The following is a 15,127-nucleotide window of genomic DNA, read 5'->3' as shown; positions in this document are numbered from 1 at the left end:
TTCTTCTGAAAAATGGGAATGATAAATGCTGCAGCTATCTGTAGAAATTAATCTATGCATATTGCTTAGAGTGGTTCCTGGCACATAGTAGCATTATATAAATATTTGCTCTTATTCTTATCATGTGGAAATTGCACTTAGTTTGAAGCATGTTCATGACCGCAAACTTCTGTTTATAAGGTAAGAATTTTTTCAATAAGAAGTTCAGGCTGGTCCTTTATAGCCAAAACTGGAGGATCTGTGTAGGGGTTGGAAGAACCACATTTGGACTGTTAGGGTTCCTAGGAGCCTTGTGGAACAGAGCCCATTCTCTTTGTAAAAATGACCGGTAGAACCTAGTAGGAAAAAATATTAAGCCCTTGGGATGTGGCAGGTGAAAGATTAGAAATAAAAATGAACAGGAATAATCTTGTCACTTATGTTTTACGTGTTCCGGTTATGATCTATCACTGATACAAACTTAATTTGTGGACTAAGATTTTTAGGTGCTGTCTACCCAGCTTTTGAGAAGTCCATAGTTTTCTTGGGGCTTTGTCACACTTTGAAAAAAAAATTCTTTAAGGTTTTTAGCCTTGGGATTAAGAAACCATTGACACCAACCTTACAGCTTTGGAAAATTAAGTTTTTCCCTAACTATGTTCCTGAGTCAACACAAATGGAACTGTTCCAAGGTCAGCTCCAGGCAATGTTGTGAAATAAACAAAATGTGGGTGTTTCTGCCCTCTCTTCTCCATGACCTTTCCTGCTCCTGTGTTCTCCCTTTTCTGCCCTCACTTAGACAGGACACAGTCACTATGGCGCCCCTTGATTTTAGTATTTGCACTTTAGGGCTATGCAAAAAAGATTTTCTCTATTTTTAACAGTATTTCTGACATTAGTACATGTAATAGGGAGGTTGGTTTGGAGGGGAAAAAAAAAAACTTCCCATGGCCCATGAAATCATACCTATGAATGATGAAAAGCTTTGAACCTTACAAGAACACTTTCCAATGTGGTTTCATGTTGTGGGAGACAGTAGCATGGGGTGGTGACAGGCACAGATGTCTGGGTTCATATCTCAGCTCTGCTCGGTACTCACCATGTGAGCGCCCTGTACCTCTGCTTCCTCATCTGCAATGTAAGGATTGTTAGGAAGATTAAATAAGAGATTGTGTTTACATAATTTAGATCAGTGCTTAGCACATAGTCAAAGCTATATAAAGGTTGGATATGATGATGGTGTCTTAGTCATACCACTATTTCTGAGACTCTGCTGATCTCAGATGGGAAAGTGTAAGCTTTACACACACACACACACACACACACACACATTTAATCATTTTAATAGCATTGTGTGATAAGTATCACTATCCCTTTCATAGACAGTAGAAATCAAGGCTCAGAGAGGGGTGAAGGTACTAGCTTCAAGGATGATGGTTAGTAAGTTTCAGGTCTGAGATTTGAAGCCAGAATAGCTGAACCACTGCCCTTTGTTCACACAAAATGAAGACTGTTAGCCTGAAAAGAATGAGTTCTTCAGAACTGAAGGATTGATGTCCCCAGCATGGACTCCGGCATTGGATATTTCCTAGTAATTCTCTGGGACTTATCTGAGTGCATGCTATTTACTTTTCTTCATTATCAAAGACCATGAACTTACTCTATTTCGTCCCGTTGAGGAATATGATTTATGAGGCCTGGCTTGCTCAGTCAGATTGGTTGAGTGCCAGAGTGCCAACTCCTCCTCCTTCTGAAAACCCATTGGCTTAGTGAGAATTTGAACAGCATTTACCTCCCAGGGCTACTGTGAATGACCAGAGAGAAAGTGCCTGCAAAGCTCTCTCTTTTTTTTTTTTTTTTGAGATGGAGTTTTGCTGAGTTGCCCAGGCTAGAGTGCAGTGGCTCCATCTTGGTTCACTGCAACCTCTGCCTCCCTGGTTCAAGCAATTCTCCTGCCTCAGCTTCCCAAGTAGCTGGGACTACAGGCGCCTGCCACCACGCCTGGCTAATTTTTTTGTATTTTTAGTAGAGATGGAATTTCACTGTGTTAGCCAGGATGGTCTCGATCTCCTGACCTTGTGATCCGCCCACCTCAGCCTCTCAAAGTGCTGGGATTACAGGCGTGAGCCACTGTGTCCAGCTACCTGCAAAGCTCTTATAGAAAGACAGGCACAAAGTATGAAATCTATTTGGGCTATTTTTATTTCATTATTACTTATTTGCTTTCCAGTAAGAGATGCAATTAAGGCCAATGGAATACACATTTTTAGTTTTGGTTTTCAAGCTTTAGAACTAGGATTCTGAAAATACTCTTTGGAGTCTGTATATGTATACCCCAAGGCAAGTTTATTCATGCAATTTTGATGAATATGAACAAACATTTATTAACAAATGTGTATTGAGTGTCTACTCTGCACAGGCCCAGGGATGCAGCAGCACGTGATACAGATAAGGCCCGTTCCACTGGTATTTGGATGCCAGGGAGGGCTGCCTCGTGATAGTTGCTATCTCTTCTGAACACAACTTTCGTTTTCTGCTGATTCTGTAATAACATACTGAAGCAAACTTCCTGAAAACAAAACAAAATCCAAGCAACCTACAATCTCCTCTTTCTCCCTACATTCCGCCCAAAAGGGGAGCTTCAGATAATATAATCCTGTCCACAGTTTATGCACAGCCATCATTTACATAGTTTTGCTTTCAGCTAGTTCCGAGTATTGACTAAAATCTTTTACTTGATGCTATTGAAAACAAAGGAGGTACATGCACGTGTGTGTCTATGACTGGAGAGGTGCGGCTACCTATGTAATTACGCCTGGGATATAACTAGGGAAACAAAACTCTCTTTTAAAAAATAGCTCAATGGATTAGAAGTTTATTCTTTTTTTTTTTTTTTTTTTTTTTTTTTTTTTTTGAGGCGGAGTCTTCACTCTGTCGCCCAGGCTGGAGTGCAGTGGCACCATCTCGGCTCACTGCAAGCTCCGCTCCCGGGTTCGTGCCATTCTCCTGCCTCAGCCTCCCGAGTAGCTGGGACTACAGGCGCCCGCCACCGTGCCCGGCTAATTTTTTTGTATTTTAGTAGAGACGGGGTTTCACCGTGTTAGCCAGGATGGTCTCGATCTCCTGACCTCGTGATCCGCCCGCCTCGGCCTCCCAAAGTGCAGGGATTACAGGCGTGAGCCACCGGCGCCCGGCCAGAAGTTTATTCTTAAAGTGAGTGAAGACTTGTTTCAAAAATCTGCAGATAAATAAGTTACATTAAAAGCCCCAAATGCCCAGTTTAGTTCCTGAGGTCAAACTGCAAATAAACTATGTCTTGAGGGGAACCATTAAGGGGAACTTAAAATAAGAAGCAATTTACCTAGCAGTATCCTGGTGCTATGGAAGGAGGAATTCCCTCCAGAAGAGCAGAACTGGACCTAGGAGGGCAGTTTACTGTAGGATTTGTTCCACTTGCTTAGCTGCATTTCAATAACTGAAATGTTGAATACCCACACACAATTATTTATCTTTCAAACAAAACACTAAAGTGTTAGTCTTCTGTGGGATGGAAGGAGAAAGAACTGAGTATCTTGCTGCATAAACGATTTCTCTTGGTAAAGATTGTTATTTCTTCTGAAATCTTTCTCCTCTCTTTGAACAGATGACCCCAAAGCCATTATTGCCAATCTCACGGTAAGTGTTGCCAGTTGTCCCGCCTCTGCCCTCCCCAGGCCTGTGCCCCTGGAGCAGCCTCCCTCCTGTGTGTGACTCCCCCCGGCGGGGGGCAGGAGGAACACTTTCCTCACTGCCCTGCCATCATGTATATTTGTTTCCTTAAGAGCTTTCAAAACTCCTGGCCTGTGGTCAGCTGCAGGCTCCCTAATGGTCTTGGCAATGATACAAACGGAGACTATCTGATCCTTCCATTGGAACTGAAAAGTATTCATTCATGATTAAACAAATCTTTACTTTCTCTGAACCAGAACTGCCCACCCACTCTGCTCCATTGTTCCCGGATGCTGGGTAGCGACCTTAATAGCTCAAGAGCATCTAATCAGATAAGCCTAAACCTATGTGCTCCTCGCCTCCCACTGACACCCCACCCTCAACCACTTGACTTGAAGGAGTTGGGAAAGGCCTAGGAGTGTGAATTGCTCTTAGCGATGGTCTAACAAGCCAGGAATGCATCTTAAAATTCCTAACTCTCCTCGGATAGCCTGTCATATCATCTCCAAGATTAATCTCTTTCGAATCTATTTGTTTTCAGCGTACATTATTTGATAGAAACAAATTTCATTTATTCACTAACTAACCTTTAGTTAGGCTTAAAATCTCCTTCAGCTTTCTAGAGAAAGAATTTGTGAGAATTTTTCCAAAAGACATTCCATCTAAAGTCTGATTTCCATTTCTATTTCAGTGTAAAAAACCGGATCAGCACTTTAAGCCTTACTTGAAACAGCACCTTCCCAAACGTTTGCACTACGCCAACAACAGAAGAATTGAGGATATCCATTTATTGGTGGAGCGCAGATGGCATGTTGCAAGGTATCTGGTATATGGGCTATTTCTGTTTCTCATTTCCACAACCACCCTTTTGGCAACTGGAAATATTTTATCATCCTTAGTCATCGCCAAAAGAAATATCAGTTGGAAATCTCACTGTTTCCAAAGATTTTGTGGGCTACGTAAACCATCAGTGATGAGACAACATATCTCTATGTTCTGGGTCTCAGCGTCGTGGTGTCTCTTTGTAGTCTGTCAATGCATCTGTGTGTGTGTGTGTGTGTGTGTGTGTGTGTGTGTGTGTGTGTGTGTCTCTTTCTTTCTTTGAATTTACATTCTAACCTCTATTCTTACTACTTGGGTAAGTCAAAAGTATAAATGGGACCTTGCCCTAGTATATTGGGCTGATTTGATCTCAGTTGTTGAAACTTTGCTTGTAGCAATATTTATAGAGGACTTCAGAAAATGTTAACGTTAAAAACTCTGTTATTGTGGGCACTTTTTACATTGCTTTAAATATTCCCGATGTTTGCCTTCTATTGAACTACAAGAGACTCTCCAATGTTGAAGAGAAGGTTCCTTGCTTTTGAATGTGGTCTAGGACATGTCTGGAGGCTCTAACAACTTGCAATGAGTTAATTATTAAGGATTTATCCATTTTCACAGAGACCTGGAAGTAGCTGTTTCCCACTCACTCTTACTCCAGCTTTCTGCTTAAGAAAAGTGCTGTGAATTTGTCTATCTCAATAATTGAACAACTGCCACATGCACTCCAGCTAGGTACTAGTTTGCAAGAGAGAGAAGATAACAAGAAAATATTTAGAAACTCTAAGTTCTAAGAAGAACTTAGAACTCTAGAAACTTGTATCAGTATGGGACGCTTAGAGAGACACACGGGACAGATATATAAATATCATGCTGTAATTTTCTGGGGTGTACTTAGAGTTAAATATGTGGGATTATGAAGAAAGATGTATGAAGAACAGGAATTATTGGAGTCTTTTAAAACACTTGTGGGAAATCCTCATGGAGAATTTACAGGGCTGTGACTGAAATTAATTGGCTAAGTATGTGCTCCCGAAGAATTAATCGGCTGAGTATGTGCTCCCTTTTATGTGTGGAGCAGCTTGGAGGGGGTCACACTGGTGCAGGTAGTAGGTTCAAATGGCAAAAACATGGGAGCTGAGTAGAAGTTAAGTGAAAGATGATGACAGTTGGGCAAATTAGTGTAGCCCAAAAGCAGGCCTGTTGGTTAACAATACATCTTTTAAATTGAACTCTTCTTGCATTGTTGAGGTATTATATGCGTATGTCTTATTATCCCAAGCCCTTATTATTCCAAGGTGGGAGACCCATGTGTTAGATTTTTTGTTTTCCCAAAGCACTTTCAGTGCTATGCACACATAGGTACTTAGGAAATGTTTGTATCAAATAAACATGAAAGTTATTTTGGAAAAGGGTCACATGACACTTTTGCAAAAGGTGTCTTCTGTCACAAAAGGAAAGATCAGATGGTCTTGATGTCTAGAGTATTTCTGTTTTCTGTTTCTAAATGAAGATGTTGTCTAGGTGAGGCCATGCTTTTGTCAGATATGTCACGATTACCGTTAAGTTGGCTGCTTAGTTGTACTCTAGTTGTATTGTATATTGATAAAGTTGCATGCAAACATTTTTATAGAATATAGATCTCCATTCATTGTTTAAACATCACATATTTATTTTATTTTAAATTTTAAATTATTATGAGCATACAATAGGTGAGACATCACATTTTGTTAAAGTGCCTACTACGTCTTGACACTGAGCCTAGGGAGGGGTACATAGAAATGAACCAGACAAACATGGTCCTAGAGTCGAGAATCTTACAGTCTTGGAGCTAGTGAAGCACCTAGACAGGCAGGGCATGACTTTTGACAAGTGCCCTACTTGGTGTCCTACTTGGTGTAAGCACGAGGTTCAAGGAAAGCATCATGACTTCTGTTCACAGGTCTCCATTTATCCTGCAATAACTGTCAAAGAAAGTCACTTGGAGAAAAGAATAGGATCCTCTTTTCATCATCACAAGAAGGATGCAATTAAAATAGAGACAAACAGACTTTCAAAAGCCCCTTCTTAGAGTTTCTTTGTACCCTGAAATTACCTTTTTATCAGAGTAATTTCATTAGAAATCCTAACTGATCATGAAATTGTTTCAATTTAGGAAACCTTTGGATGTTTATAAGAAACCATCAGGAAAATGCTTTTTCCAGGGAGACCACGGATTTGATAACAAGGTCAACAGTATGCAGGTATGATGGCACTACTGTGAATTGAAGTTGTGTTTTAGTGATTCTTTGAAAGAATAAGTAATGATGGTGTGAGTGAAGTTGTTTGGTAGTCATAAATAGAGGAAGGGTTCCTACCTAACAATACTTAACTATTTTTGTTTTTCTCTTCTTTTGGAAGACTGTTTTTGTAGGTTATGGCCCAACATTTAAGTACAAGACTAAAGTACCTCCATTTGAAAACATTGAACTTTACAATGTTATGTGTGGTAAGTCACTTATTTAATCAAAACCATTGAAACAATCTTTAGTTAGTATATGATCTTTCTCAATGTCAGAGAAAGAAATGAGGTGTCTATTTTCTGGGACCACCTCCTCTTCCCCACAAAAGGTTATAACTTGCCCATTGGTTCAAAGACAGAATATTATCCCCTTCTAAGGCTTCTTTGTCTTCCTTCAACAGTTGACTAATGGGGCGTTTTCATAGTGTTGCTGTTGGCAGCCTCTGGCTGGTCTAACATAGCATTACAGTTTGACACCACTGGTCAGAGACCTGATGAAGCAAGAGTTCTGCACAGAGCCCTCTCCACCTCCATCTCTCACATTACAGCCCAGTTAAAAATGTTGCCAGCTTGCATCCTGGCCAGCTATTTATGTGCTCTTAATTATTTTTCTTCCTTGAGCTTCTAGTTGCTGAATGAGGACAACTTTTCCTATTTAGTAAGGGAGTGCCAGTCTGGTGGTTAGAGGGGGAGTCTGCAAGTCGGGTCTCCTGGGTTCTTTTCCCATCTTGGCTGCTAGCTCTCCCCTGTCCTGCCTCTGAGCTCAAGCAAGTCACTGAATACGCACTTGGCAACCATTCATTTGCTATGAAATCAGCCTGTTCATGGCTCAGTGGCACTTCAGGGGACAGGGCCAAAGCCTCCTCATGTCCCCACACTTCTGTGGAGTCATTAGAGGGCAGACTTCTAGTTAGCTATTGATTATAAGTCTCATTTCAAAAGGTGGAATTAAACAGTCCCAGAGAAGTGCAGAAAAAAGTGATACTGACAGGGATGGTCCTTGGGTTGTAACTATCACAGATACGGGCAATAGTTAATCAAGGTCTTGTTCCTTCACTCTTTCTTTTGGGAATCTCTCTCTCTATTCATGGTCAAGCAATGAACTTGGCTATTTCAGAAAGCTGTGGCAAGATGTGCTCAGTCCAGAATGGTTCAGGAGGTAAGGAGGGGGTGCCTGCCATCTACATTGGGTTTTGTCCAATTCTGATTTGTGTTCAGAGTTTTCAGACCCCATAGAAGGTGAAGGCTTTTAAACCTTACCATATCTCATCAAAAAGATGTAAGAAGCACCTGCCTCCTTTTCTTACTTTTCATTAGATCTCCTGGGATTGAAGCCAGCTCCTAATAATGGGACCCATGGAAGTTTGAATCATCTCCTGCGTACTAATACCTTCAGGCCAACCATGCCAGAGGAAGTTACCAGACCCAGTTATCCAGGGATTATGTACCTTCAGTCTGATTTTGACCTGGGCTGCACTTGTGATGATAAGGTAGAGCCAAAGGTAGAAATAATCTTTATGTTTATTATGGAGGAGTGTGTTGGGTGGCTAACAGTACTGGTCAGTAGAACTTTCTGTGACAATGGACATGGTCTATAATTGTGCTGTCCAAAATGGTAGCTACTGGCTAGTGTGACTGAGGAACTAAATTTTTATTTTATTACTTTATAATTAAAGAGCCCTATGTGGCTTGTGGGTACCATATTGAAAAGAACAGGTATAGACCATGAAAAACAAAAAGTAGAATTCATGTTGCTAATCTGTGGAGTCACAGTTCTCAACCAAAATCTTTTTCTATTTTCTTCAACTGTGGATCACATGTCCGTTAGTCATGGTCCCAATGGGAAACAGGTGGCCCATATAGAAGAGATTTTGAAAAAGAGTTTAGGCCTGGCGCAGTGGCTCATGCCTGTAATCCCAGCACTTTGGGAGGCTGAGGCGGGAGGATCACTTGAGGTCAGGAGTTCCAGACCAGCTTGGCCAACATGGCGAAACCCTATCTCTACTAAAAATACAAAACAATTAGCCAGGCACAGTGATGCACGCCTCTGATCCCAGCTACTTGGGAGGCTGAGGCGGGAGAATCACTTGAACCCAGGAGGCAGAGGTTGCAGTGAACTGGGATCGTGTCACTGCACTCCAGCCTGGGTGACAGAGCGAGACTCTATCTCAGTAAAAAAGAAAAAAGGAAAAAAAAGAAAGAGACTTTAAAGGAATTGTTTCAGTTATATTTAATGGGTAATTTACAAGGGCTGAGCAGCAAGATGGATGGAAGTCAATGAGGAGTGGTGAAGTGCCCTGGGGTTTGCGTGGTACCCTCCAAAGCTTGAAGGGCGAGGGGAAGGAGTAAGTTTCCAGAATATGGAAAGAGAGCTGAATAGAAAGGAACTATTGTCTTTGGCCAATGAGTGCAGCTTGTGCATTGCAACCCAGCAGGGAGCACTCCCAGCAAGGGGAATACTACCCTCATCTCCCTCCCCTGTACTTCCTTTCACATGTTTCTCCTTGATAGCGCCCAACAGGGAGCCACAGGGCAAGTTTGCTCTTTGATGCCATCCCTAGAGGTCAGCCTCCCAGGACACAGAGCAGGGTGTGGGAGGGTGCAACAGGGATGTGGTAGTGGTGCAAACAGAGACTACTCCTGCATACTATGTTTGGACAGTTTCTTTTTTTCTTTTAGATGGAGTCTTGCTCTGTTGCCGAGGCTGGAGTGCAGTGGCGCGATCTCGGCTCACTGCAACATCCGCCTCCTGAGTTCAAGCGGTTCTCCTGCCTCAGCCTCCAGAGTAGCTGGGATTACAGGCACCCACCATCACTCCCAGCTAATTTTTGTAGTTTTAGTAGAGACAGGGTTTCACCATGTTGGCCAGGCTGGTCTTGAACTCCTGACCTCAGGTGATCTGCTTTCCTTGGCCTCCCAAAGTGCTGGGATTATAGGCGTGAGCCTTCATGCCCGGCAGTATATATCTATTAAATAATGTATTAAGTAATCTTTTGTATAGTTTCCTAAAATAACCTATACTATAGTTTTGCATGTTGTAAAATTTTAAAAAATATTCTTATATGTATCTTGCAAGTATTTTGTTTATCATTATGTTTTTGAGACATGTATATTAATACCTGAAGTTTTAGCTCACTTATTTTTACCACTAATACAGTGGTTAATGTTTAATTGTATAAATATACCATAAGAATTTTTTTTTCATTTTCCTACTTGAGAACATTTAGTAATTTGCACACGTTAGCTCTTACAACGATGTTACCACAGACATTACTGGAAATGTCTTCTTGTACACATAGGCTAGGATATATAGTGAAGGGTAGAGTTGCTGACTCATGATGTTCCAGAATTGCTGAGTCATTACTTTTTAGCTTTGGTGAAAAGTGATTTCATAAATTAGTTTGGGAATCACTTCAGTGTGCCTAGAGATTAATCTGAAACATTTAGGCACTCTCCTAATTAACATACATACATATGCCCAAATCATCATCAGTACCGACATGGGAAATTGGCACCATGATTATCCATAGCTTTAAGGAAAGGAAACAGAGATTGAAGAAGGTGCTTACAAACGTAGAACTGCTAGAAGTGGAGCCCAGAATGTCAGTTTGAGAGAAAAGAGTAATTCCTCAAAAGAATGTATGACATAGATGGAGTTTAGCGTTCGATTTTGAATTTAGCGGGGTGCTAAGTAGACAGCAGGGCATAGGAGAGAAAGAACATTTCTGATTTGCTTTCTTTTTTCCTTAACTGGTTTTCACACATGAAGAACAAGTTGGATGAACTCAACAAACGACTTCATACGAAAGGGTCTACAGAAGGTAAGGGGTTGATGCAAAACAATCAGATAAGGTTTTTCTAGTTTTCAAAAATCTAAGAGGCTTCTTATTTACATTATAGTGTAAGCACGATATTGTTTAAAATTAAAATTTATATTGCAAAGTGACTTTTATACCTGTCTGGCAAAGGATATTGGTTTATTCCATGTACACAGGATGCCAGCTGTGTAATAGAAAAATTCCAATAGCTTTTCTCCCCCTTCAATAGCTTTTAAGCCCTCTGAAAAATACACAAGCGGTTTGTATCTGATGGGTCCTAAGTTAAGGTGCTATGGGGCACTCCTCTAAAGGGAATGATAGTCACAATGATAAATAATAGCAGCTGGTGCCCATCCCGAAACGATCTACCTCAAGAGTCAGTGTGTATATTGTGAAAGGGAGAGATACACAGAAGGAATCAAATCAGAACTCCCTCCTCACATGAAAGATCATCTTGAGCCCTAACTCTTACTTTATGTACAGTGATAAGAAGCACATATTAGTGAACTTTTGCAAGCTTGTGATATGACCAAAAAAAAAAAACCCCAGTGACTTGTACTAAAATGGTTTCTTGCTCCCATTCTACATTTTAGTATGCTGGCTGTAGGCCAAGGGCAGCTTTGCCCCATGTGTGTTCTTTATTCTGGAACCCAGGCTGAAGGAGTTGCCTGCATCAAAGACATGTCCTGCTCTTGGCAGAGGGAAAAGAGTGGCAGAACTGTGCACTGGGTCTCAGTGCTTCTGCTCTTATGAGGTATATGTCACTCCATTCACAGTTCGCTGGCCAAAGCTGAGCACATGAAACCAATGGTGTAGAGAAGTGTATTTTTTCCATGGGGACTCTATCCTGCAAGTCATATGGCAATGGGTGGAGGCAGTAAATAATGAGGAATAAGAACACAATCTACCATGCAGTCTCTTTTTATCTGATTGTGAAGTTTCACAAAATTGGAGGAAAATAGAAGGGGAGCGGAAGCCTCCTATACATGTTACTAGAGTAGATGGGACAGCATGTTGAAACAGCCAGGAAATGACTAAAAGTGTATGTAAAATGCAGAAAGAACTCAAGCATAGCAGCCACAAGTCATGCAGCAAAGATGCACATGGTCAAATTCTCCTGAGAGCATCGCTTGAGTTATTAGCTTACATATGGTTCTGTTTATCATATATGATCTTTCCAATCTGATTAAGTAGAGTTGAGGAAACCAGTAGAAGATTTGATTTACTTATTTTTCCTCTTTTAAAGATCTTCATCTGCCTCCTTCTTCCTTTTCTGTATCTCCATCCCACTTCTCCCTTTGATCACAGAACACACAGACTCTGGCATAGAACTGAATGAACCTCACTTTGAAGATAGGCCATTGTTGGTGGAAGGCACACAAATCCTTCACAAACTCTACAAGTGATTTGCAATGTTTGACACCTAACCTCTAGTGGACTAGAGTGTCATTATAATTAGAACAATTAGAACATTGCTAGAATCGAAAGATGGGGAGTCTCATGATTCAAGTTTTTCAGATATTTAGTTGCCGAGGCAGAGAAATACTACTCAGATGTTTCTCTTCTAAAAGTCTGTAATGAAATTAATTATGGTAACTTCTATTGGACTCCCATGATTTTGCTGATTCAAAGTCTGACTGTTCATGGTACTAAAGCATTTCTGTCTGAGAAAAACATTCCTGCATTTAATTTGTTGGTGGGTGGCAGTGTCCTCATGTGACAAAACCAGTCTCACAATTCAGTATAAACAATGACTGCAGCTGGGCACAGTGGCTCACGCCTGTAATCGCAGCACTCTGGGAGGCTGAGGCAGGCAGATTACCCGAGGTCAGGAGTTCCAGACCAGCCTGGCCAACATGGTGAAAACCCATCTCTACTAAAAAACTACAAAAATTATCTGGGCGGTAGTGGCGTGCGCCCAGCTACGTGGGAGGCTGAGGCAGGAGAATTGCTTGAACCTGGGAGGCAGAGGTTGCAGTGAGCCGAGATCGCACCACTGCACTGCAACCTGGGTGACAGAGGGAGACTCTGTCTCACAAACAAACAAACAAACAAACAAAAAACATAATCACCTCAAACTTCAGAGCATAAAAATAAGAGACATCTTCTTAGTGAATCACTGACTCTCAGGGCTGTAAGGAAGGATATAGTTAGGAAGGTTACATCTCCACTGCTCTGCTCCAAGTGGAACATGAGTTTCTTACTTATATCTCTGAAGTGTCTTTTTCTACCACTGAAGCTTAAAGTTTATGTATTTTTGTGGAAACAAACCCTCGTGGATTCGTTCAGCAAGCATTTGTTGAATACTGACACTGGGCTGGCACTGGTTACTCTGACGCAACTGTACCACTTTTAGTTTCTAATTCATGGCTTCAAAGTGGTGGCATAAAATATTGAGGGGAAATCTAGAATAGCACAGGTTATTCTAAATCTGCTCATAGCCTAGTGGCAACAGCCTTTAATGATACAAGAGCATCTTCAAAAGTATTTGTCTTATTACGTGCAATGCATTTGCTTGCTTACATGCTGGAATGTGTATAAACCTCAATGCTCTTTCTCCTGTTGCTCTTTCTCTATCTCTTTGTCTCTTGGGCTTTGTCCCCTTTTGGGCTCTATCTCGGTCGTTTCTTCAGTGGCAAAGGGACGTTTTCTTGGTCTGAGTTCTTTCGGACCTTTATGATGTTTCCTGTGTTATAAATTTGGCCTCCCATTTAAAATGTTCAGTGTCTGCCCTACTGGAGGAGATCTTTGTGAATGTGAACACCGTATGTGAGCACATGTGTGTATGTTCAGGGGAATTACTTCCACTTTCTAGGTACCTTTGAATACATATCAAGGCTTTTAAAGTAGTTTGTAAACCTAAACTTTTATGTAGCTGTAAAGTTGTACTATTTTTATTATTAGTTTTTTAAAACACAGATGTAAGTAGTTGATATTTTTCAGAATACGTCATGTGCTATACACACTTCACCTATAACATTTATATGTGGCTGTTTTAATGTCATATGCTGTAAAATCACTCATACATCTGTACAAAATACATGAGTAAAAGTTGAATGTTCCAATAGTGAAACAATTATGGGGATATCTGTGATAAAAAAAAAAAAAGAGGTGTATTAAACTAATCTTGGGCAATATTTTGCTATAAATATTTAAACTGTTGTGGAATCAAATCCTTTACTAAAATAAAGAGAAAGAAAAATGTAATCCTCAAAAATGGCAATCTAAGCTGCTTGCCAAACTTTAATATTTCTAGATATGTGGTAGACTTCAGATCTTAATTGTGTCCCTGTTGTTATTTCTGGATCTCATATACCTTATGTCTTGGCAGACTTTCCATGCAGCAAAAACTCATTTCCTTGTGGCATTGAATCCATGGATGCATGAATGAATGAAAAGAAAATTAAAAAAATCTCTTGTAGCAAGAAATTCTGGCACTATAGCCAAGTATAATTTTCACTGCAAGAATAATTGCACCATTTATTTTCACCTTAGTCTTTTCTCTATTTACATTGCTATAAAAAAGTGTCACATTTTCTTAGGTTAGCACTCACCATCATCTTTGTGAAAAAGGAATTAAAAATAATTTTAACATCTATGTATACTTGGCTCCTTATCACACACAATGAGAAGTTAGTTTGGATAGGAAAATGACTTAAACACAGCTGGACCCAGTGGCTCACACCTGTAATCCCAGGACTTTGGGAGGCCGAGGTGGACGGATCACCTGAGGTCAAGAGTTCAAAGCCAACCTCACCAATATGGTGAAACTCTGTCTCTACTAAAATTACAAAAATTAGCTGGGCATCGTGGCATCCACCTGTAATCCCAGCTACCAAGGAGACCGAGGCAGGAGAATCGCTTGAACCCAGGAGGTGGAGGTTGCAGTGAGTCGAGATCTCGCCTTTGCCCTCCAGCCTGGGCAACAAAAGCGAAACTCCGTTTCAAAAAAGAAAAAGAAAATTGACTTAAACACTAGTAATTCTTGTTAACTTTAAAGCAGAGTCCTGAATATGGCTACAGGGGGAGCATCTTCTTTAGCTTTTGTCAATTCCGGAATGTTTCTCATTTGTGTTATTTCTTTGGAGATATTGGTTGTTCTAGAGAAAGAAGGAGATAGCACTCACTCGTGTTTCTGAGTGTCTGTGTCTGCGTGTGTTATCTGTGTGTTTTTGGGAATACTTGGAAGAAATCAATACATAGTAATTGTTTATTGTTTATAGTAGAATTCAAGATGAATTTGATGGTAGATTGAATTTTAACAACTTTTACCTAGCAATATTCTTTGCCAGTATTGAGGTAGAGCACATACCCTTTACTAAACAGTACAACTGCATCTGCTACAACTGCAGCTACTTTGAGTTAAGACTAAACAAGGCACTTTACATATTTTGCCTGTAAACAGTGCAACATTCCAGGCAGATATAAAGCTTTGGGAGATTAAGTTACAGAGTACCAGAACTATAAAGAGCTGAGATTAGATTTGAACGCAGTTTTATAGGGCACTGAAGCCCATGTG

General features: G+C 40.6%; 1 protein-coding gene across 8 annotated transcripts in view; it reads left to right on the top strand.

Annotated features, from left to right (window-relative positions):
* ENPP2 (ectonucleotide pyrophosphatase/phosphodiesterase 2) overlaps positions 1-15,127 on the top strand; it is a 118,763-nt gene that overhangs the window by 85,055 nt on the left and 18,581 nt on the right. For 6 of the 8 annotated variants that reach the window (XM_038000189.2, XM_038000187.2, XM_008001434.3 and 3 more), the window contains 6 exons: positions 3,623-3,654; positions 4,379-4,506; positions 6,665-6,752; positions 6,910-6,997; positions 8,108-8,292; positions 10,560-10,611. In XM_038000189.2, coding sequence (XP_037856117.2) covers positions 3,623-3,654; positions 4,379-4,506; positions 6,665-6,752; positions 6,910-6,997; positions 8,108-8,292; positions 10,560-10,611 — 573 coding nt within the window. The remainder of the gene's footprint in view (positions 1-3,622; positions 3,655-4,378; positions 4,507-6,664; positions 6,753-6,909; positions 6,998-8,107; positions 8,293-10,559; positions 10,612-15,127) is intronic. The other 2 variants (XM_073018329.1, XM_073018328.1) reach the window with 1 other exon arrangement.

The sequence above is a fragment of the Chlorocebus sabaeus genome, chromosome 8, assembly GCF_047675955.1.
Source record: "Chlorocebus sabaeus isolate Y175 chromosome 8, mChlSab1.0.hap1, whole genome shotgun sequence".
Taxonomy (NCBI): domain Eukaryota; kingdom Metazoa; phylum Chordata; class Mammalia; order Primates; family Cercopithecidae; genus Chlorocebus; species Chlorocebus sabaeus.
Note: the sequence above shows the minus strand (reverse complement) of the source record. Positions and strands in the feature narration are given on the sequence as shown.